Genomic DNA, 21,845 nt, shown 5'->3' on the forward strand with positions numbered 1-21,845 from the left:
ACAAAAGAAAAACAATAAATAACTATACTTAAAAAATAAAAACAATTACAATTTCATACAAGGCTGTGAGCACACTTTTTGAAGTCTACACTTTGAACAATTTTAGATATCTCGTCTTGAAGAAGTTTGTGTAATGTCACTCCGTCATGTTTGTACACCCAATAGCCATCATTTTTTAAAACAAGGTCATAGCGTTTGGGTCCTGAAACTGGTGAACTCAGCCAAATTTGTTTGTTTGGAGATTGCCTATTTATAACATAAGTTCCATAAGGTGAACCAAGCACAATTGTTAACACACCATCCTGAAATAAAGAAAAAAACAGATATGAGTACTTTTACAAAATTTTTTTAATATAGCTCTTTCCATTGGAGGGCAATTTGCCAGTGTCTAGTAGGTTTTGCCGTTGTACGGTGAAAAAATTCTAGAAAACGAAATATGAGAGGTAATAGTGGATGAACGATGACAGCGCATTATTTATTGAATTTATTTTATTACTGCTTAGAGTCAAAAAATTATGAAAATGCCACTTACATTACTAAAAAAGCTAATAAAAAATAAACTCTAATGGCTTTTGAATTAAATTTCAAAGTTTTTGAGAAAAACTGGCCAGCTTCAATAAAACCAAAGGTTACATAAATGGGAACTTTTTGAAACTTTTTTTTTATTACAAAAGGAAACCAAAACTTACACTGTATGTTATGTCAGCGCCTTTTAAATGAGGTGCATCTTCTATAACTTCCTCAAAATAGTCACACAGTGATTCAAGGGTTTCGCTACAAATTTCTTCATAAACAACGGGGTCCACTTCAGTTTCAGGAATATTGGTGGTCGGCGTTGAATACTCTGCTTTTAACGATGGTGCAATGGTTCTGACGTAAGCATACTTGCGGAATACGGGAACGAGGCTATTGATTTGCCTATTATGCCGTGCCAGCCACCGACTGGTACGTAGGATATTTCGCAGCATTTTGTAAATTTTCCGCACCGCAGTAACCAAATATTTGACGAATGTTGTTAAAGGAGAGGTTTGACATTGACAGCCTGAGACAGGCACAGCAGTGTCAACTTTGACAACTTGACGTTTGATTCAGTCCTCTCAAAAAAGCTAAAGACATTTTATACATACAACCCAGCAATTATTGGATATACTCACAATCAATTTAATTAATTTATTGGTGGCTCTTTAACTGTAATCTTTCTTTACATTCGATTAACTATGTAATTTATTATGTATTTTATACTTGGAGAAACTTCATCACGAAGAGGGCAGAATATAAGTGTAATTAATTTATTAAATAATATAAGCGTCAACGGGCCGGCAAGATATATGATATGAGCTTCGATTTTCGAATGTTGTATTAGTCCCCTTAGATTGATTTCGATATTATTTGGAAATTATAAAATATTTAATTAAACAATTTTATTTACATTTTAAATAAGTATTTTAATTTTTGAAACGTCATGTTGTTTAGTATTTAAAAACTATTTTCAAACAATGTCCCTCTACTAGATGCTGCCATCTAATACGGAAAGCGCGGCACTCAATGCTTAGCGATCGTACAAAGCCTATTAGGTACGTAATGCGTTCAGAGATGTCGCTTCAAGCTGCCTGCCTGACCAATAGTATCATTCAGCATTTTTCTCATTTTCTTTATTTTGTTCTTCTTCCATTGCAATTATCATGTATTCATTTTGCTTCGGTAGCATCCACATATTTTTTTTGTATTCTGGCGATAATTCTGAAATTGAAGGTTCTGGGACTCTCGGAATAGGTAGCGTGGAGTTATATTGGTTCCAATGAGGGTTTATGAACCATACATGCCTGAAAACAGAGATAGGTAATTTAAATAGTAAACTGAGGAACGTGCACTCACAGGTCGTCCGGTGAAGGTACTTACCTAAAGGAAATATCGCAATGGAAACGTCGCCATGGGTTCAAACCTACATTATGTACTTAGTGATGATAAATTATGATCCCTTTGTTGACGAATCCAACTAGCGGCAAATTTTAGGTACTTATCCGTACTTCGAATGAAAAAAAAAACGGAATCCCTAGAGTAGAGGAACACTTAAACTACTGGGTCGATTTCATTAAAACTTAGTACATAATTAATTAACTCGGTGACCCCTTGTAATTTTAAATGTTGTTACACTGGAAATGACTGAATTATTTTTTCTTAAGAGCAGGGCTCTAATGCTAGCACCTGGATATATAAATACCTACGTACAAATTTGCGCCAGTAGCCATTTTAGAGTTCCCTAGGTTTTATCTTACCTCTCTCCCCTTTCCTGGAGCGGCCTAAAGTTCCCGCGGTTGGGCTCGTCCCACGGGTCCCAAAGTTTGCGGAACTCTTTCATCTGAAACAAAACAAAGTTATACACAATAATTGCTTTTGTTCGAGACAATTACCGGGATTTGTAAACTTTTTTAATAGATTCGGTAATAGCTTTGCTTGGTCACAAAAAAGTAGCAATATAGATAAATGTAAATAAATCGTGTATATCCCACAGGAAATCATTAGGTAAGCTAAATCGGAATCCTACTTATTTTATTTTCAAGGTCTCAAACTGTCTCCAGACCAAATTTAAATAGGTAGCTGTATCTGTTGTCCGCGTCTTAAGGCTTTGTTTTCACTAGAGAAGTGCGAACGTTACGAGGAATGTGTTTGTCATGAACCAATAGAAACGCGGCATTTGCCTATCCTCGCTTAGCGCAGCTATAGTGGAAACAGCTCAGCGGAACGAAGATATGAGTAGGTAGAATAAAGCGTTTCTATTGTTTCGTCAAAAACACATTTCTGGTAGAAACGCAACCTTAGTTAGAAGATCTACGTGAAAAATATAATAATTTTCCCGTAAAATTTCATAGTTCCCACGGCATAGTTATAAATTAATTCGCAGACCAGTCTCGGGCATCGGGTACCTAGATACAAAAAAAAAATAAAGTAGGGTACTTTGTAGCTTCTGACTGGAATTCAAACCCCATCAATTTGAAAGTCTGACACATAAACATACCAAACGACTAAAGCTGCGAAGACACAATCTTCCCAAAAGGGCGAATTCAACCGTAAAAAAGTCTTAAAACCATCTACAGCACTGATAAGCGGCTGTTATCATTTGTCTGGTTAACGGCCTTGTTTATAACACCTAACCAAATTACCGCATTCGAGTCTCAAGGCGGTTGGAAAACCGACGCCATCAACAACGTCTAATCTAAACCTACTTCGGGCAGTCGTTTAAAAACATGCAAGTCTTGCAACGCAGTTCTTATACCTACAGAAATTAACTTCCTCCTTTTTTGAAGTCGGTTAAAAAAGTTTTGAGATGCAATGCTGCTATTAAAGTTTTATTCAGAGTAGGTACTGCGGGGTATTAGTTAAATGATTTTTATTTTATTTTTATCGAGATAGGTGATAATTTTAAGTCTTTTACCACCCTAAGGTTTATTTCATTTGTTGCGCTTAAAACGTCAAAGCCTATTTTGACTTACAAGTTAATATGACAGTCAGCCTTATTGTTATCTGAAAGAGGAATTGTCATTAAAATTGTTAAAGCACTTTCTTGGTAGACTATACAAAACGTAAGGTGCATTGTGCATTTAATAAATATAGCGTAAAAACACATATTTCGGTCTTTTCATCTCATTCACGGCCTATTATATTATGGCCCATCTACTTGGGGCAGTATTATGGGCAGGTAACTTCCAAACTTTAAGACAAAAAAGATCTGATTTTACAAATCATGTCATCGATTTTAGTGACAAAGAATTATATTTATTCCATTTTAGGCTATAAAATAATTTCCATTTTAATTCATAAGTGCTATGAATGTCAAAAAAAAGGCTACCACCGGTTTGGAAACGCCTCTATTATAAATAAACATTTGTCTATTTATTATTTACCACAAAAATGCTCTGACATTAAGGAGCGTGATAAGTAGCAGGCGGTGTTATTCAGCAATAAATTGGGCGCGAGCAAAACGCAAAAAAAGAAATTTGCTGCCCAAAAAATTGGAAGATAGTAGGCTGAATTCTTTAGGATAAGGATAGGTGTTTGTCCTACTAGGTGCAGTGGAGTTCATAAACTTGTAAGCAACATTTAGATCAAAAATATCTGAATACGACTCTATTGTTAACGGCGTAGAAGCGTGTTCAGAATGATATTTAGCGTGATCTTTTAGCGTAAAGGTGGATAGTATAAGGCATATTTATGCTTTATTTAATTTTAACCCCCGACACGCGTAGTAGAAATAAGCAACCTGAGATATGTATGCATAGGAAAAATTCGTGTCTAGATTCCTGTCCAGCGGTGGTGTAGGGGTTATAGCACGCAGCACGGATTGCTGAGGACCTGGGTTCGATTCCCAGCGCTGGTCTCTTTTTCTGGTTTTTCTGTGCATCCATGTCTCAGTTTGTATTTTCGATATCAAAATCATACAATTTTCCGGGATGACAAACTATCCTATGTCATTGCCAGGGTCTCAAGCTAACTATTCTTAATTTCATAGTTATAAACATCGTTATTTTATAATTAGTTTTTAATTTTTTATATTTTATAAATTTGTTTTCTATTTTGTCGCCTTCCGTGAAGGCCAAGTGGTCTCAGCGGAAGACCAGCGTTGGCCTAAGTTCATGCCGTTCCGTCTCTCTGACGCTGATTCTATTTAACACGAGAGTGAGAGGGACGGTACGATACGAATTTCGATTTTTTTACCTAAGTACCCGTATGTACGTGAAAAAAATGAATATAACCTGCTCAAAAGAAGCGAACAAAGTGATCCTCGGCACGAGCCACCGTACAGTGTGGCTTTCTCCTCTCGCCGTGGTCAGGTTCCCCCAGTACAGGAAGTAGTCCTCGTAGAACATGGGCATGATCTGGGACATGGGGTAGGGTCCTATGCGGGTGTTGGTCTTGGCTTCCTGGATGCGGGAGAAACCCTCGATGATGCGGGCCAGGCGGACGTCGGGGTTCACACCGTACTGGGAAAGAAAATATGTAAAGGTAACTAAAGTCCATCATAGAGACATTTTTTTCTTGGGACGCATACAGCAATTACCTACTTGTACCAAGCCGATAATGTTCAACATACGGTGACCGTGACTGGCTTTCACCGAATAGTTTTGTCACTGGGTATAAGCGAGTGTGTTAGTGTGATGAATACTCACAGTTGTTCTTTAGGCATGGGTTTCGATTGTCAGCAAGTATCGCTGAGTGAACTTTGTCTTTGATAGCTCTCGTCGCTGCGATAAACTAGTTCAGAGTTGTCAAATATTTACGCGCGAGTGACAGAGACAAGTACTTCGCGACCGTACTTTAATCACTTCCTCGACAGTGGGAGATTACTCGCAGTACCTAGTTTCTATGTTTTCATACTAATAATTCTCCTTTTTAGGGTTCCGGAGCCAAAATGGCAAAAACGGAACCCTTATAGTTTCGCCATGGCTGTCTGTCTGTCCGTCCGTCCGCGGCTTTGCTCAGTGACTCTAAATGCTAGAAAGCTGTAGGTAATTTTACACGGATATCTATGTAAATTATGCCGACAAAATGGTACAATAAAAAACTTTAAAACAAAAATTTTTAGCGTACCTCCCATAGACGTGAAGTACGAATAAAAATAAAATACGAAATCCTTAGAAAAGTTTTATTTAATTTTTCGTAATGGCTACGGAACCCTATTTTGGGCGTGTCCGACACGCTCTTGGCCAGTTTTTTGTACCTACTGCCAAATGAACCACTGCGAATAATCCGACAGTGGTGACACAAATGCTTGTGTTGTGTTTGCACCTTGATCATGTAGCAGACGACGACGACGCCATCGCTGTGGTGCAAGGCTTCTTGCTGCGTCATGTATTCCGATCTGAAGAATAAAACCTGTGGACGTAATTTGTTTTGATTTTTAATTAGCACGCTCAGACCCATTTGCGTGTGATGGGTACCGTAAACTGCTCCAACATTGCCCTCTGGCCCCAACATTGCTTGACTTGATTTAGAGTCGATAACTTATAGGTTTTAAACTTTTATCTACACGGGAATTATCATTACGGTGAGATAAAAGTTTTAAAACCTAAAGGGTGCTAAGTTATCGACTCTAAATCGAATCAGGCAATGTTGGGGCCAGAGGGCAAAGTTGAAGCATTTTACGGTAACGGCTCGTCAACAGTGGCTTCTAAGATAAATGCTGTGTTCGCCAATGCTCGGGACTGGTCGTCGTCGTCCATCGCACAAATAAGAAAACAATTATAATTTTCTCAAACATGATATGAAATATTGACGTTGTGTTACAAATAATAGGCCGAGAAGTATCAGGCTGCAGGCGCTGCGGCTCGCCTGCCTGCCCGCGGTCACTCTAGCGGCCTGCAAAGAGATTTCGTACAACTTTACAGGCCGCTGGCCGGCAATGCGACCGTCTTTTGTTTCAACGCACGCTCTCCGGCACGGCCTACGCCAACAGCACACGCTCCGCAGCCGTCCGCCAGCAGCCAGCGCGACACGCGTGCACGCAACAGGGCGATCAGACTAGCGTCCCGCCATGCTTGAATTCTTGTTTTTTTTTATTTTATTTCATGTCATGTTAGAGAAAAGCATTATACAAGCCTCGGCCGGATCGTGGAGTTGCCGGCCTCGCATAGCTATCCGGCGTCGTTACGTTTGGCCGTCTACATCTGCTTGGCCGGCAACCCCCTACTTCCCAGCCTCTACAGTAATGCTCTGTGTAGGAACTAGGCTGTATACCGCTGGCAGGTGGTAAAACTGACCACCTGGCACTCTATATTGACTGTATTATGTATAATGATAGTATTTTTGTATTGTATGATTCTAGAATTTGATTTTAAAAGATATTGACAGCGGTATACATGCGGAGCACAGATTGCTCCCGACAGCCTGAGCGGCTGGATCTATCTCTGTAAAAGTATTTTTAAGCTCTAAAAGAAAATAAAAGCCAAGTACAGAAGAATTATAATTTTTATTTGAACTGAGTTTAAAGTCACGCGCGTAGATCCGCTTTTCCTAAGCTCTTACCAAGTTACAGTCCCCACAATACTATTTTATTCACATCGGCAAATATAAAATCATTTTACTTCAAGCAACATTCTGTTTACCCAAAAACCACTCAGAGTAGGGTATATATAGACTGTTTGTTCAATATACAAAAAGGTTTTTTTCCCGGCATATAAAAACAAATAAGGATAACACGAATGGGCAGGTTTTGTAAATTTTGTAGCATGCGAAGGCTCAGTAATTATTCGAATAGGGTTAAAATGTTCACAAAAAGGTCTTTACACATTACACCGTATCCTATTATGACAGTAATGACAACCGGGTCAGGCAAAAATATATTCTTTGCATCGAAAAGTATGAGGCTATGCCCACTACCACGTTTCGTAACCAATCGTTGCCGTCGCGTGTCATGAATTTCAATTCAGTTCAATAATTTTATTCATCAACAATGCAGTGATTATGTGTGACACCATACGTAGACATGCACATAATTAATAATAGAAGTAAATAGGTACTATGACTACAAAGGACAATACAATACAATCACCATCATCATCATCCCAGCCTATATACGTCCCACTGCTGGGCACAGGCCTCCTCTCAGAACTAGAGGGCTTGGGCCATAGTTCCCACGCGGGCCCAGTGCGGATTGGGAACTTCGCACGCACCATTTTATGCTTCGCAGGGTTGCGCAGGTTTCCTCACGATGGTTTCCTTCACCGCAAAGCTCGTGGTAAATTTCAAATGTAATTCCGCACATGAATTTCGAAAAACTCAGAGGTGCGAGCCGGGGTTCGAACCCACGACCCTTTGTTTGAGAGGCGATAGGTCAAACCACTAGGCCACCACGGCTTCCATACAATACAATAACTCTTTAGTGCACACCAACACGGTAACCAGTAAATGGGCGTCCTTATCGCTTCAAAGCGGTCTCTATAATGTACATAACTTTGATTTACATTTAATAATTCAATTCAGTTCATTCAGTTAGTTTTTTAATCTTGTGCAAATATTTCTTCAATAGGTACTATAGACTAGACACTCTTAACTAATATGCTTTAAATTTTTTTAATGAACGTGACACAGCTTGTAATAGTTTTTACATTAGTGGGAAGCTTATTAAACATTTTTACTGCTTAGTTTCTAGTACAATGATCACTTATTTATGACGTTGACTGTACTATAACCTAATCAACTTAGAAAAGTTGAAAAATTCCCCATGTTGTCACTTCAAAGTTGAATATCTCAATAACGATGGAACCGATTTTAATGAAACACATTTAAGAACCACCGCAAAGAAACTCGCTTCCACGTTAAATACCGTAACGAAATCGGTCCATCTGATTGACAGCTACGATGCCACAGACACACAGACAGACAGACATTGACATTAAACTAATACTAAAACTAATAACAACACTCTTGTGCGTAATTTTATTTCGGCTCGCTTTCGTTTTAATAAAACCTTTGATTCTTAATTAAGACTGCACGAGTGCTAGCACGTGCTAAAAGCTTCTGCAGACTTGGTTGAAGCCACAAGCACTAGCAACCGGAGATGGTATCCCATAGATCGGGCAATAAATATGATACGTTATGGACGTGTGACCAGCACTGGGCGGTACTTCTATTCCAGGGTTACTCAAAGTGGGGTAGGCGAACCCCTAGGGGTTCGCTATTCGACGGTAGGGGGTTCACGACAAGGTTTACGTGACTCCAAAAACCACCAGGCTGCAAAACTAGCAAGATGATTAAGATTGGTTTTAGGAGTATTTTTGTATTATTTATTTTTAGTTTCTCCAATAGTCAATTTTATTACTTTCTTTGGGGGGGCGGGGGGTTCGCTATCGTCTAGAAACTTTAACAGGGGTACGTGGAGCCATAAGTTTGAGAAACCCTGTTCTATTCCAAACTTCTACTGCAAGCGGAGCGGACGAACGAAGTCCGTTGAACCAAGGTTTAACCAAGGAGCATCGCTCGAAGAACAAATAACCGTTGGGGACTCCGCCAACGGTTATCTGTTCTTCGAGCGATGTTGTTCCAAGATTCTGGAGTAGCGACCGCGAATCGGAAGACGAAGCCAGGCCTCACACTAGTTGACTGACGACATCGCGAGAGTTGTGGAGTGGATGCAAGTGGCGAGTTGTCGTTCATTGTGGCGTTCTAAGGGGGAGGCCTTTGCACAATAGTGGACTTCTTCCAGCTGATGATGATGATGGAAAGACGGGTGGGCTCGGTAAATGTGAACTTTCCAAACGATGCGAAAAGTATGACTTACGATCCTAAGCCTTCCGTGCTGTTGGTGTAGGAATAAGTATCCCCACGCGAATTGACAGAAATTGAAACATTATAGTGAATATGATGACAAATTAAAAGCAACTCCAGTATTAAGAGCGTGCAAACGAAAAATTGCCCATTCAGCGATTTTGAGGTTTTTCAAATGCCTTATTAATATCTAAATGCTTACGTTTTTTAAGGAAAAACTAATGTCACATATAGATAAACTCTTATTCTGATGTATAGCGGTGATTTCTTTTGATTTCAGTCAGCGATTTTTTTTTTCCAAATCATTTTGATAGTGAGGTTTTACAAAAATACGCGTCAGAGCTGTCTTTCATGTGAAATAGTTCCATTATAACCCACCACAAACGGTGTAACTTTAGTATTTTTATAATAGAAAATATAGTCTTTTAAGACATAGGGTCATCATATGTATCAAAATATTAGTGATTATTATTCAAATACCATTCTTCAAAAGGTCTAAATCGGTCTACTTCATTATTTTTTATCTCATTTGTTGTGATGTATTTGCCAATAAATCAATTTTATTATAAATCTACAGGAAATGTTTAGTCTGTAATATTTTTTTCAGCGCTTAATAATAGCTCATTTAATTTTGTCAATTTTCCAAACTTGGGTCCTAAATCGATTATATAACCTCGCGCGTTAATAGTTACGACTCAGAAAGCGCCGGGCACTCCCAAGGAACGGACGTATCGCTCTGCGCTCTCCGCAAGGTTAACAACCTTTACTGCAAACACCCGATGGTTATAGCGCGTCGGCAATTGCTTGATACTTGATAAGTAATTTTACATGTTAAAATTAAATGTTTAAATTTTCGCAATTTTCACTCAAACTAATACGGGTAGATGCGTTTTACATTTCACAATAATTTATTTAACTTGCCATATTAGTATGTATGTTATAGTATGTTAGTGTGTAAGTAAAGTATTAACTAAATTTGACCCACTTCCCGATTTTTGATTGAGATGAAACTTTGCGTGCATGTGTGAATGAAATGACAATGTAATATTATTACTATGACATGAAGCTGATCTGATGATGGAGCTGGAAGGTAACCACAAGAACTCTGTAATAAAACGACATAACCCCATCGAGTTTGGGCTCATTAGATTGTCTTGACGAGTCCTAGGTGGTAACCAGGGACAAAGGTACAGTCAGCAAATAAATATTGTATTAAAAAATAAAATGTAGCTTAAAGTTATTAAAGCTTTTATTTAACTTGCCCTTTTAGTATGTTTGTTAGTATGATAGTGAGTATGATATAAAAGTAAATTAAATCTTGTTGTACAGTAAAAATCTTATATTCTTAGATATGGGCAATAAACGAAAATCATTTGGGATGAAAAAACACAGTACTGTTAACACAGTATGAGCTGCTTAGAAAAGTTATTCATCATTATTAATTCCCATTACTGTAAATCCAAGATAGAAATCTAGTTCCATAAATTTTTTTTTGTTAAATTCACTCCAAATCGGATTTACGGTTACTGTAAAATTACTGTTTTTGGTTTTAAGATAGCATTTTTTTTATCAGGTACTACACTACCATTAAAAGGTTATTTATCAATACTAATTCCAATTACTGTACATTCAGGATCAATAATAAATACCTTTTTGTGTTAAATTCAATTCGGATTTATGATAACATTACTTTCTTGATTTTAAGATTGCATTCATTTTCAGACGGAAAATAGAACAGGCTGAAGTGTCGATATACCTAATCATGAGACTTATATAAGTCCAAATATGTAAAATGTATGATGCATTTTCAACTTTAAAAAAATTTGTCACAATTTTATTCAGTATTAATACTTTTGTCTAGTTTCACAGTATTTTATTAGGTACGTACCCAGTGAAATCATATAAAATGAAGATTATTGTTTGAAATTTCTGTTACTGAACTGATAAATATTTTGAAAATGACGAGTGACGAAAGTCATTGACTCCGTAGTCCATTAAATTAGACGCCTTACGCATTGTTAATAATCTACTCCCAGAGAAGTCGACTCCATCTGATCTCAGGACTCCATCTTAAAACCCTCGCTTCGCTCGGGAGTTAACGCACGACACCCTCGCTGCGCTCGGGAGTTAAATCTGGAGTCCTTTGTTACGCTCAGGATTCAATACCGTACCCGTGACATAATAAAGTGCTTTATCCCCGTAGTGTACAATCTACTAATAGTATTTTATGCAATTGTTACATAAAGAGGGGTCTTGAAACCATAGTGTGGTGTAACGATACCAGCGAAGTGAATATCGTTATAGCATCACACGAGTGTTTTAAGGCCTAATTATGTAAAATCTCATACAATATTTTAATACACACATTATCGCCGGGATCTCGGAATTGCTCGTTTAAAGGTATTAGATGAAAATAATTATGAGCAATGATGATGATATATTCATTTATTTACTAAGTATTACGTGTCCTCACACAGTATACCATCATATGCGTGAGAAACATTGAAACTAAATATTTTGCGAGCACTGAAAAATTAAATTTTTATTGCCAGCTTTTTTTACTGACTGTAATTTTTATACGTTGTTGCCATCTAGGGCCAAAGTACTTGTCAAGACGAATCAAACGAGCCCAAAGTCGATGTGGTTATATAGATTTATTACAGAATTCCTACGGCCACCTTCCAGCTCCATCATCAGATCAGGCTTCATAAATCATAATAATAACTGCATTGTCATTTGATTTACACACGCATGTAAAATTTTAACTTAATCTAAAAAAGCATATTTAGTCAAGTTTAGCTTCCAAAATTTTATCCATACTACTAATAACTAACATACTAACAGGGCAAGATAAGTAAAAAGCTTGTAAGTAATAAATAATATTATTATGTTAAGAATAAAAATATTTCATATCACAACAAAAATTTTTCTTAATTTTACTACGACGAAAATGTACAACGATCAAGATGTGTTTAATGTTTCGGCAACGCTCGCATCGTACGCACACAGCAAACCGTCGTAGTGTGCGGGTGAAACACGGGCCGCGGGAAGGAGATCGCGCCAGTGACGAGTTGGGACAAAATGTTTGCGCGCTCTTAAGTGCTTTGTTGGTTAAACTGAAGTGCTTTATTTTCGACCGTACATTTCACGCCAAAGGACGACGTCAGGGATCTTAAATAGACAGAAATGTTTTACTATTTATTTGCTATTTACGGCTTTCACAGAGCGTTTGTAGCTGTCATCCTACTAGTATAACTATAGTTATATTTGTTCTGAACTCTGTGACATCAAAGTTAGCAAAGTAACTGAATTTCGAACATGCTGTTTTAAATTGATGTGGAAAGTTAAGGCAAGTTACGTACCTTGTTTTAGAATGGACGGACCCATCTCTGTCTTAGGTATGTTAATAGAAAAAGGAGACTAAGGGCCTAATAAGAGAATGACCAGCAGCGCTACGAGCACCAGACTCAAGCTCTGTGGTGTGAAAGGAAAGGGAAAACCACCACACTAAATATTTTCGAAGAGAATCGTCAAAAAGTTCACTTCTGAGGCTGCAGCTCCACTGAGGCGAAACTAGCGGAGCGGAGAGGAGACGTGTAGGGATCGACCAATCCCAACACGTCTGATGATAATAAAGCGGAGATGAGATGTGGATTCAACTTAATATGGTTGGTTGATCGCTACACGTCTCCTCTCCGCTCTGCTCGTTTCCGCCTCAGTGGAGCCACAACCTGGTGTTCAGCTGACACACAACCGCCCTGTCAAGAGTACAGCGAGTTAGAGGATTATGGCAGATGGTTGAATTATTTGTCGCATTCACAACGCATCCTCTCACATCTCTGGTGGAAACCTAACCTAAAATATTGTTTCCTGGCAGAATTCTTGCGTTTAATTTGACAGCTTCCTACGCTTTGTCCGCCCGTAAATCACCAAATATGTAAGCTCTACACAGGGTGGAAAGTTGAGATGGGGCAGCAGTACTGGGTTAAGACACTAACTTTAGTTAAAATGTTCAGTTCTTAGTTGTCTACATACTGTTTAATTTTCTTTAAGCATAAAAGATTCATATTCGTAAAAAAATAACATGCGAAAGTTTCACTTTGCAAATTCGTACCCTACAAACTGTATGGAAAAGTTTTATTTGATTTGTGGGTGTTCTAGTACTCTAACCTTAGTTGGTCTCAAAGAGTGTTAATCCTTGATAGAAATGGGACCGATTGGCATTTAAATAAAAGTCAAATCTGACGATTTTCTCGCTGACTATATATTTTATCAAAAATCTGTGAATGTCGATTGTCATCACTCAAAAAGTTAGTAAAGGTCTCCTATGAGCATTTTCGCGTAGCAGCAACGGATCTAGTAGCTGCTCTTGCTGCCCTATTTCGACTTTCCACCCTGTATTTAAGTGCAAACCTGCATTTCTCCCGGATACCGTCTCTTGTCGACGGTGTGATCACTGCCCTCTGTCATGTCGGCGCCCCAGTGGAAGTGCATCTGCGATATCACGTGCCTCTCCATGAAGCAGCCACCTTCGAGATACGGACGCTCTGTCTTCCATTTGGCTCCAAGTAATACTGGAACAATTTACGTTGCTAGTAGAACTGGCCGAATTAGCCCAGCCGTCATTCCTTCATTGTATCACTTTAATGAACACTGTCAAATTACAGGCACAGGCCACCTCTCAGAACAAGAGGGCTTGCGCCATAGTTCCCACGCGGGCCCAGTGCGGATTGGGAACTTCACACGCACCATTGAATCACTTCGCAGGTTTGTGTAGGCTTCCCTCATGATGTATGTAAACTCTTTATTGTACAAAAGAAAAGAAACAAAACACAATTGACAAACTTTAGGATACTTGTACAAAGGCGGACTTATCCCTTTAAGGGATCTCTACCAGTCAACCTTTGAGTAGATGAGAGGAGTAATCAGTTAGGGTCCAACAAAGAGTGAGTTTAAGAGTAAAAAAAATTGTGGTGTGATGTTTTCCTTCACCGCAAAGCTCGTAGTAAATTTCAAATGTAATCCCGCACATACATTTCGAAAAAACTCAGAGGTGCGAGCCGGGGTTTGAACCCAAACCCTCTGTTTGAGAGGCGATAGGTCAAACCACTAGGCCACACGGCTTCTCAAATTAAGTATAGGTTCTGCGATATTACTTACTAGGTACTAATAGTAACTGGCCCGTATTAGGTTAAGAAGTAAACCAGTGCATGGGTAAGGGTTCGCCTGTCCTTTGACGTTTGGGAAAGACCTATGTCTGGAATTGGAAGTCTTCTGACTAAAATAGTGAGAATGGCTGACAAATAGGGTTTGAAATCCTAACGTCTTTTTATACTTATGAATGTAACGCGAATGTAGCGGTTAAAAGCAGCCGGTGAAATTACTGGCACTTGAGGTATCCCATCTTAGGCCTCTAGGTTGGCAACGCATCTGCAATACCTCTGGTGTTGTAGATGTTTATGGGCGGTGGTGATCTCTTACCATCAGGAGACCCACTTGCTCGTTTGCCATCAGTCGAATAAAAAAAAAAGTTCCATTCAAAGATGGTTTTTTTGCTTTTTTAAAGTAAGTTTAAGTACTTAAAGCTTTTTTGAACTGTACAGTCAGCAGCAGAAGTAGATAAGCAGTTGAGGTCAAAATGATCTCAACGCTCTCTTATTATCTTCGCAGTAGAATTGTTGTGTACACCGTTTTGAGCACTTGCTGTTGACTGTACACTAACACACTCAAAACTGATTTCTTCACGTTGCAAAATTCCTCAAGAAGTTTTGCTTAGCAAAAAGCCAGTGGCAAATAAAAAAAAATCAGACATAGCTTTCATAAAACTCAAAATCACGTCCCGGGCCATCCATGACCACTTGTTTGAGACGCCATAAGTCAAACTCCTAAGCTACAAATAGGTTCATTTCAACTTAAGATTGAACGCCGTAAAATAATACTTTGGTGTTGGCTATTTATAATTAAATTTCTCTTCAAAAGTTGTCTAAGAAACAATTCAAATTTTTGAACTTGAAATAATTACTTTTATTGAACGATCAATTTATTTTAAGCCTATTCATATTTAGCTTCAGTACATTTTTGATGTACAAACGAGAACTGATAATTAAAGCACGCTGTCTGTCCGTCTATCAGCTCATGCAACAGATTGTACTTACGGGTATATCCAGTGTTGGTCAATTTAATTTTGTGAGGGTAGACATCAAAGTTGTACCACTTGAGTTCAGGGCATAGGTACACCATAGATCCAGTGATTGATACGTCAATGGGAGATGGTAGTTGACCCTCGAATTGGCTCCAGTAGTGAAGCCACTTGAGAGTTCCAAAAGCAGGTACAACTTCTTTCTCGTCTTTCGGAGCCGCTTCTACTTCTTCTTCTGAAAATTTAAATAGTCATTTTTAGGGTTCCGGAGCCAAAATGGCAAAAACGGAACCCTTATAGTTTCGCCACGTCTGTCTGTCTGTCCGTCCGCGGCTTTGCTCAGGGACTATCAATGCTAGAAAGCTGTAATTTTTCACGGATATATAAGTAAACTATGCCGACCAAATGGTACAATTAAAAATTAAAAAAAATTTTTTAGGGTACTCATACACGTAGTGGGGGTGATTTTTTTTTCTCATCCTTCCCTATAGTATGGGATATCGTTGGATAGTTCTTTTAAAACCATTAAGGGTTTGCTAAGACAATTTTCGATTCAGCGATTTTTTTTGCAAAATATTCAACTTTAAAGTGCAAATTTTCATTAAAATCGAGCGTCCCCTCCGTCTAAAATCTAAACCGGTGAATGGAAAAATTTGAAAAAATTCAGAATGGTAGTAAGTATATCAAACTTTCAAGGAAAACTATAATGGCTAAGTTTGCTTGAGAATTATTAGTAGTTTATTAGTAAATAGCAGCCTAAGGTATAAATATACCTAAACTTGGAAGATTCTGTTTAAAATACGAAATCCTTAGAAAAATATTACTTAATTTTTTCGCAATGGCTACGGAACCCTATTTTGGACGTGTCCGACACGCTCTTGGCCGGTTTTTTATAGTATATTTGCTTGATGGATGGAAGTTAAGTCGCAACAGTAGCATGGCGCCGTATTTGAATCCCACCGGGTTTAGCTTATGTACACTAATACATCAAGGTGTATTGAAGTACATAAGCCTTTGCGCTCCCGATAACTATGCAGGGTGTTGACTCCGGCCGCCGCTGCTGGCCTTGCCGCGCGGTAGGACCAAGTTGTTGGCCAAGGCGCCCTTCACGCGCGCCTAGCTACTCTAAACCATATAGCAGACTCAGTTATCTGTTTATTGCACTCTGAGTGAATTCAAGAGATTCAAAATGCTTTCATTTATTAGAACTAAAAAGGAAAAAACAAGCGTAGCAGTCTAAAATTTCGAGAGTTCATTCGAGAGGACATTCCCAGTAATTCTTGAAATTTAAGTTACTTAACCAAGTTTTTAGTTTCACGGTTTAAGCAGGTTTCCTCACGTCGTTTTCCTTTGCCATAAAGCGGAAGCTAAAGCTGTATGTAATTTAGAACTTAAATTTCGAAAAAACTCAGATGTGAGTCGGGCTTAAACCCAAAAGGCAACCAACGATCCTCTGCTTGAGACGCCATAGCTCGAACCACTCGGCCACCACAGCTTTTATTGCATCGTAATATAATCCAAGTCAAAATTTGTGATGAGTAAGTTGTATTTCACTGAGCTACCAAACTGGCAAAACAATGTTTTAGACTATCGCGTTATTACTAATTTTGTGATTTAAATTAGGGTTTTGTTCCGCGTACCTTGATATTAGAAGCTCGATATTTTTAACCCCTGACGCAAAAAGAGGGGTGTTATAAGTTTGACCGCTATGTGTGTCTGTGTGTGTCTCTCTGTCTGTCTGTGGCACCGTAGCTCTTAAACGGGTGGCCGATTTGAATGAGGTTTTTTTTTATTTGAAGATCAGGTTTTCTAGCAATGGTTCTAAGACATGTTTTATCAAAATCGGCTCAGCCATTTTTGAGATATTGCACTTTGAAGTGACGAAGTCGAGGGTTTTCCAACTTTTTGTTTGTTAGGTTTGGGCACAGTTGCATGCCCATGATCACGAGACGACTAGTATAGTATAGACTAGTATAGTATAGGTGAGACTACGAGTCGTCTCGTGATCATGGCGCATGGAACTGTGACGAAATATCAAGCATCTCTAAAATCAAGGTACGAGCATAAAATTAGCAAAGTAGCAGATTGATAATATTAATAACTTTACCAGTTTGTTGCTGAGCAGCTGTTTTCATCATCTTGAACGAGGTGGATTAACGAAATTAAAAACACTGACAATTTCTTTACTTTATTTTTGAATCACGCATTAATTTAGTTTCTTATTTATCTCTACTCTATCTACATTGTTGTGACTTGGGTGAATTTGACATTTTGTTTTGGCATCAATTGGCATCTACCAAATTTCAATAAGGCTGCAATTTGTCTAAAACATCGTTTTTACTCGACTACGGCAAAGCCAAAGGAAGAGTAATGATTTTAACAGTCTATGTATGTTTTATTTACATATGTTCCACCGTAGTATCTAGACTAATCGTCCGATTTTAATAAATAAGGTGTCAATCAATTCGTTTTTTCTGATTGTATTTTAATGCTCCTAACTATAGGTACCAAAGTCAATCTGTACTTACCTTATATCAACGAGGTTGTTTTATTTTGGTGATTACCTTCGTTTTAAAACAGTAAAATAATGTATAAAAATAAATAAATTCGAATAAATAAAACCTGTTATCCGCATAAACATGTTTTGCGTACGTTTGTAATTTACTACGTACATGAAGTTTTGATACGTATTATATTTCTTTTTGGCGTCAAGATAGCGTCAAGATCATGTCAAAATCAAACATCAACCGTTACCACAGCATCAAATTGTCAAAATTGTGCTTACATTTAACGAAAATACACCACATTAACATATAAATAGCAAATAATATACAAACAAAAATGAATCAATCTAACGAACCCCAAAAAACTCCAAGAATATATCCCGTAGAACCCGACAAAGAATTGTTAGTTTGGGAGAAATGGATAACGATAAGAAAAGAAGAAGCTATGAAGCTGGCCAAACAAACTAAACGATCGCCAGCAGATCTGGTAATCAATCTGGTGCAAGACGTTCGTGAAGATAAGGAGCGCAAAATTGTTTTAGAAGACGCTCAAATAGAGGAAAAAGTAGGGGTAAGAGACACATTGTGGGATCAACCTCACAGGTTGAAACAACGCTGCTATTGCGACCCAGTTTATGAGATTCATAGAACACCTGCTCAAATGGGGCAACCTCCTCTCATAGAGCATATCGGTGTTCCAAAAGATATTCAAAAAACTGAAATGGGTGTTATTGTAACCCTGAACGAGCAAGGTGCACTTTTTTGGATTCGGATTATCACAATTATAGGGACAAACGCGAGAAAGAGCTACACGAGAAAATTGTGAAGATAGATCCGTTCAGGTAAAAAGCATTTTCTAACGTTATACTTTCTTATTGCGCAGGCTCAGCGAGCTTTTTACCTCCAGCACTAGTTTAGCGCCACTTGTCTCGATTCTTTTTCAGCTACAAGCATATTAAAAGATGCTCTGTTTATTTATGACTTTGTTTGTTTTAATGTAGGATTATCTGTAGAAATACATACTGATTTTATTGTGAAAGATATTTGTAACGATTAAACTAAATATTCATGTTTAGCATACGCTTCTAACTATCTCTGAAAAGTATAGTTACCCGCTAGTTGTAGATAAATTTGTGGGCAAGACCGAGACGCTCATCATAAGTAATAAATAATGTTTACGTTTTTTTTGTTACAATAACATCTTAACATTGTTACAGACCCGAAATAGGTGGACTGATAGTAAGAGGCAAAAAGCCAAAAACGCCACCAAAAAAGCTGCCTCCAATGCCCAACATTTTAATTCATTTGGACTCTAACAAGTGTAAAGACCTTTATGGTGTATATGCAATAAGAATTAACAACACGGTTATTTATAAAGCAATTCCAGGACAAAATTTGATGCACCTGGTAAAATGAAATTTGAACCGTGGCACGAGCAATGCACTTCATGGTCTTACTATTTCAACGTTCCAGTAAAAAGAGTCGGGAGAAGCAAATTGTACCTTCAAAATCTCGGCACAGTTACCCTTAGATACTGCTGGAAAAAGATTAAGAAACCCATCCCTTTTATACCTGAAGATACGTATGATCAAGTCTTTTTCTTCAATAAAAATGAAGATGTGCTACCGCCTGGGCAAGATAAAGAAATATTCTTTACTTTTATTTCGGACAAACCTGGTATTTACAGTGAATTGTGGGAGTTTAGTTTATGTAACATATGTTTTTTTGACACACTGGCAAGCAAACTTGTTGTCAATTTGAACGCAGACTCGGTTGAAAATTTGGAAAAAAGGCAAATAGCAGTTGCAAAACTCAAAACAGATATTTATGAAAATCGATCCGAAACCTTGTGTATGAACTAGTAAACGACGTAGTAGACAAAGCAACTGTTACTACACCTCAAATATATCCCTACAAGAAATACTTCCTCGAAGCAGAATTATTTGTAATGAAGAACCCGTATGCTTCTATCATCAGACGGAAGTGATGAAAATGAGAAATCTGTATGCGGAGATGAGTAACAATAAAGAATGGGACCTGTCTATAACCAGCTGGAGAGAGGCGATGTTGAAGCTCGAATACGACAATCGAATGAAATATTACGAGTTGCTTCGGATTTCCACAATGATTTCTTGAAGCCTTGGTACGAGGGCGAAAATCTTCAGAAGTCGAAGTATCGTGTTGTAAAGTTTTTGTTGGGTCAATTAGCAGACAAATTTGAGGTCGAGAGAAGTTCTATTACCAATTTATACATTCCAAGCGAGGATGACAATTCTACTGAACAAGAAATTGATCCTAGTAGTAGGCAAAGAATGGTTCGGTAACTCGAACAAACCCAATAATTTTGTATACTATTAATAATGTGTTTTATATCCAAATGTACGAGCATGTGGCAACAACGATCGAGATGTGTGCTGGTATCCTAAGTAGTCTGGACCTTAACAGGTGGATTGAATTTGATTTCTGTAAAACGTAATGTAGTAGGAGTTTTAATGTATTAATTTGTCGACAGTTGAAATTTATCATTATGAAATAAAATACACAATATATTATATTTTTTATAATTTTCATTTACTTAGAGGTCCCAGACGTCGACATAATCCCTTGTGTAGGTCTTGGTGTAGGTAATAAATTAAACTTGTTGCAAAGAAATTCTCTCAAACAGCCGAGGTACAAGTTCTTCTTCCTATAATAATAATCATAATTAGATGTTTCAGTAGGACAACCATTTACTACTGAGCTAATTATTGACTGACTGACCGTTAGGCAGCGTCAAGCTATTGTTACGAGTAAAAGGAACTGACTGTGAAGCTGTAAAAAAAAACTTTTTCTAAAAGTGTGTTCTGAATGAGGATTAGTAGAATTGATGAAGTACTTTTAAAAATCTTAATTCTCGGCAAATAAAATGTTCAACCATCAAATTAAGTTGCACATAAACTGCTTGACAATCTAAAAGATATTCGGAACGTAAATGACTTCAAACACTAATTGGATCACTTTGTTTGTAGGTGAAGTGGGATCTGTTTTCCCTGTTGTCTGTTTCTTGTTGGGATGAATTCTGTAAAAAAGCAAGTCCTCTTTGATGTTTGTTTGAAACTGGATTACTGTTAAATGAAATTCGATTTAATTTTGTACGAGCCTCACGTCGTCTTGTTTGTACTACTACCTGAGGTATTATGAACAGACGGCGAGCTCTCACAATTTATACGTGTTAAATACCTAACTCCGTGGGGTGCCGGACCAAGAATAGCTCCCCCATCTCATTCCGTTGGGTGTCGTAGAAGGCGACTAAGGGAAAAATCCAGAAAACGGGCAGCAGCGTCTTCTGCGTAAACCATCAGCAAACACTGCGATCCCAAGCCGCTGCCAAGCGTGGGGATTATGGCAACCCCCCCCCCCCCCCAAATAAAAAATGATAGGTACAAATAAAGCGCGGCCCCTAGTCCCCGCAGCTCTTTATCCTGGCCTTGGTAGCGGGCAGGTAACGGAGGAGCAAGGGGTGCGCGAAGAATCTCCGGGTGATTCCTCGCTAACCATCCCCACCGGACATTGCCTGGCCACGCACAACATTCGCACGCTGAGGACGGATGAGAAAATCATTGAGCTGGAGGAAGAATTGAGTAGTTTGCGTTGGGACATCATGGGATTATCGGAGTCCGACGAAAGGGGCAGGATACGATAATCCTAGAGTCTGGCAACATGCTCTTCTTCCGGGAAGGAGACCGAAAGTCTCAGGGTGGTGTCGGGTTTCTTGTCCGCAAGTCCCTCATTAATAACGTGGTAAAAAGTCGATAGTGTGTCGAGCAGGGTAGCATACCTGATACTCGAATCACCGATAGGTATTCGTTGAAGGTTATCCAGGTGTAATGCGCCAACCTCGACACACCCTGACGATGAAGTAGAGGCTATGTATGAAGAAATCTCTCAGCCATACATTCCTC

General features: G+C 38.4%; 2 protein-coding genes and 1 pseudogene across 2 annotated transcripts; 1 reads left to right on the forward strand and 2 right to left on the reverse strand.

Moving 5' to 3' along the window:
* Positions 1-10: 10 nt before the first annotated feature.
* Positions 11-1,054, reverse strand: fh (frataxin). The gene is made up of 2 exons (XM_074087167.1): positions 690-1,054; positions 11-302 (listed from the first exon to the last, which is right to left on the reverse strand). The coding sequence occupies exons 1-2, from the start codon at positions 966-968 to the stop codon at positions 54-56; spliced, it is 528 nt and encodes a 175-aa protein (XP_073943268.1). The 5' UTR covers positions 969-1,054; the 3' UTR covers positions 11-53.
* A 277-nt stretch (positions 1,055-1,331) lies between these two features.
* Positions 1,332-17,562, reverse strand: LOC141427584 (carbonic anhydrase 1-like). The gene is made up of 7 exons (XM_074087166.1): positions 17,508-17,562; positions 15,417-15,635; positions 13,675-13,835; positions 5,785-5,871; positions 4,752-4,979; positions 2,277-2,359; positions 1,332-1,823 (listed from the first exon to the last, which is right to left on the reverse strand). Exons 1-7 carry the CDS (start codon positions 17,536-17,538, stop codon positions 1,628-1,630), a joined length of 1,005 nt encoding a protein of 334 aa, XP_073943267.1. The 5' UTR covers positions 17,539-17,562; the 3' UTR covers positions 1,332-1,627.
* A 679-nt stretch (positions 17,563-18,241) lies between these two features.
* Positions 18,242-20,406, forward strand: LOC141427093 (MYCBP-associated protein-like; annotated as a pseudogene).
* Positions 20,407-21,845: the final 1,439 nt, after the last annotated feature.

This window comes from Choristoneura fumiferana, chromosome 4 (assembly GCF_025370935.1).
Source record: "Choristoneura fumiferana chromosome 4, NRCan_CFum_1, whole genome shotgun sequence".
Classification (NCBI taxonomy): domain Eukaryota; kingdom Metazoa; phylum Arthropoda; class Insecta; order Lepidoptera; family Tortricidae; genus Choristoneura; species Choristoneura fumiferana.

What these genes read in the sequence shown, in the direction of transcription:
- LOC141427584 (XM_074087166.1), bottom strand. Translation starts at nt 17,538, where the DNA reads ATGATGAAAACAGCTGCTCAGCAACAAACTG. An exon ending in TCGTCTGCTACATGATCAAG is followed by an intron (nt 4,980 to 5,784) that starts GTGCAAACACAA and finishes TTTCTTTCCCAG; the next exon opens with TACGGTGTGAACCCCGACGT. An exon ending in TGTTCGCTTCTTTTGAGCAG is followed by an intron (nt 2,360 to 4,751) that starts GTTATATTCATT and finishes GTTTTGTTTCAG; the next exon opens with ATGAAAGAGTTCCGCAAACT.
- fh (XM_074087167.1), bottom strand. Translation starts at nt 968, where the DNA reads ATGCTGCGAAATATCCTACGTACCAGTCGGTGGCTGGCACGGCATAAT. An exon ending in GCGCTGACATAACATACAGT is followed by an intron (nt 303 to 689) that starts GTAAGTTTTGGT and finishes TCTTTATTTCAG; the next exon opens with GATGGTGTGTTAACAATTGT.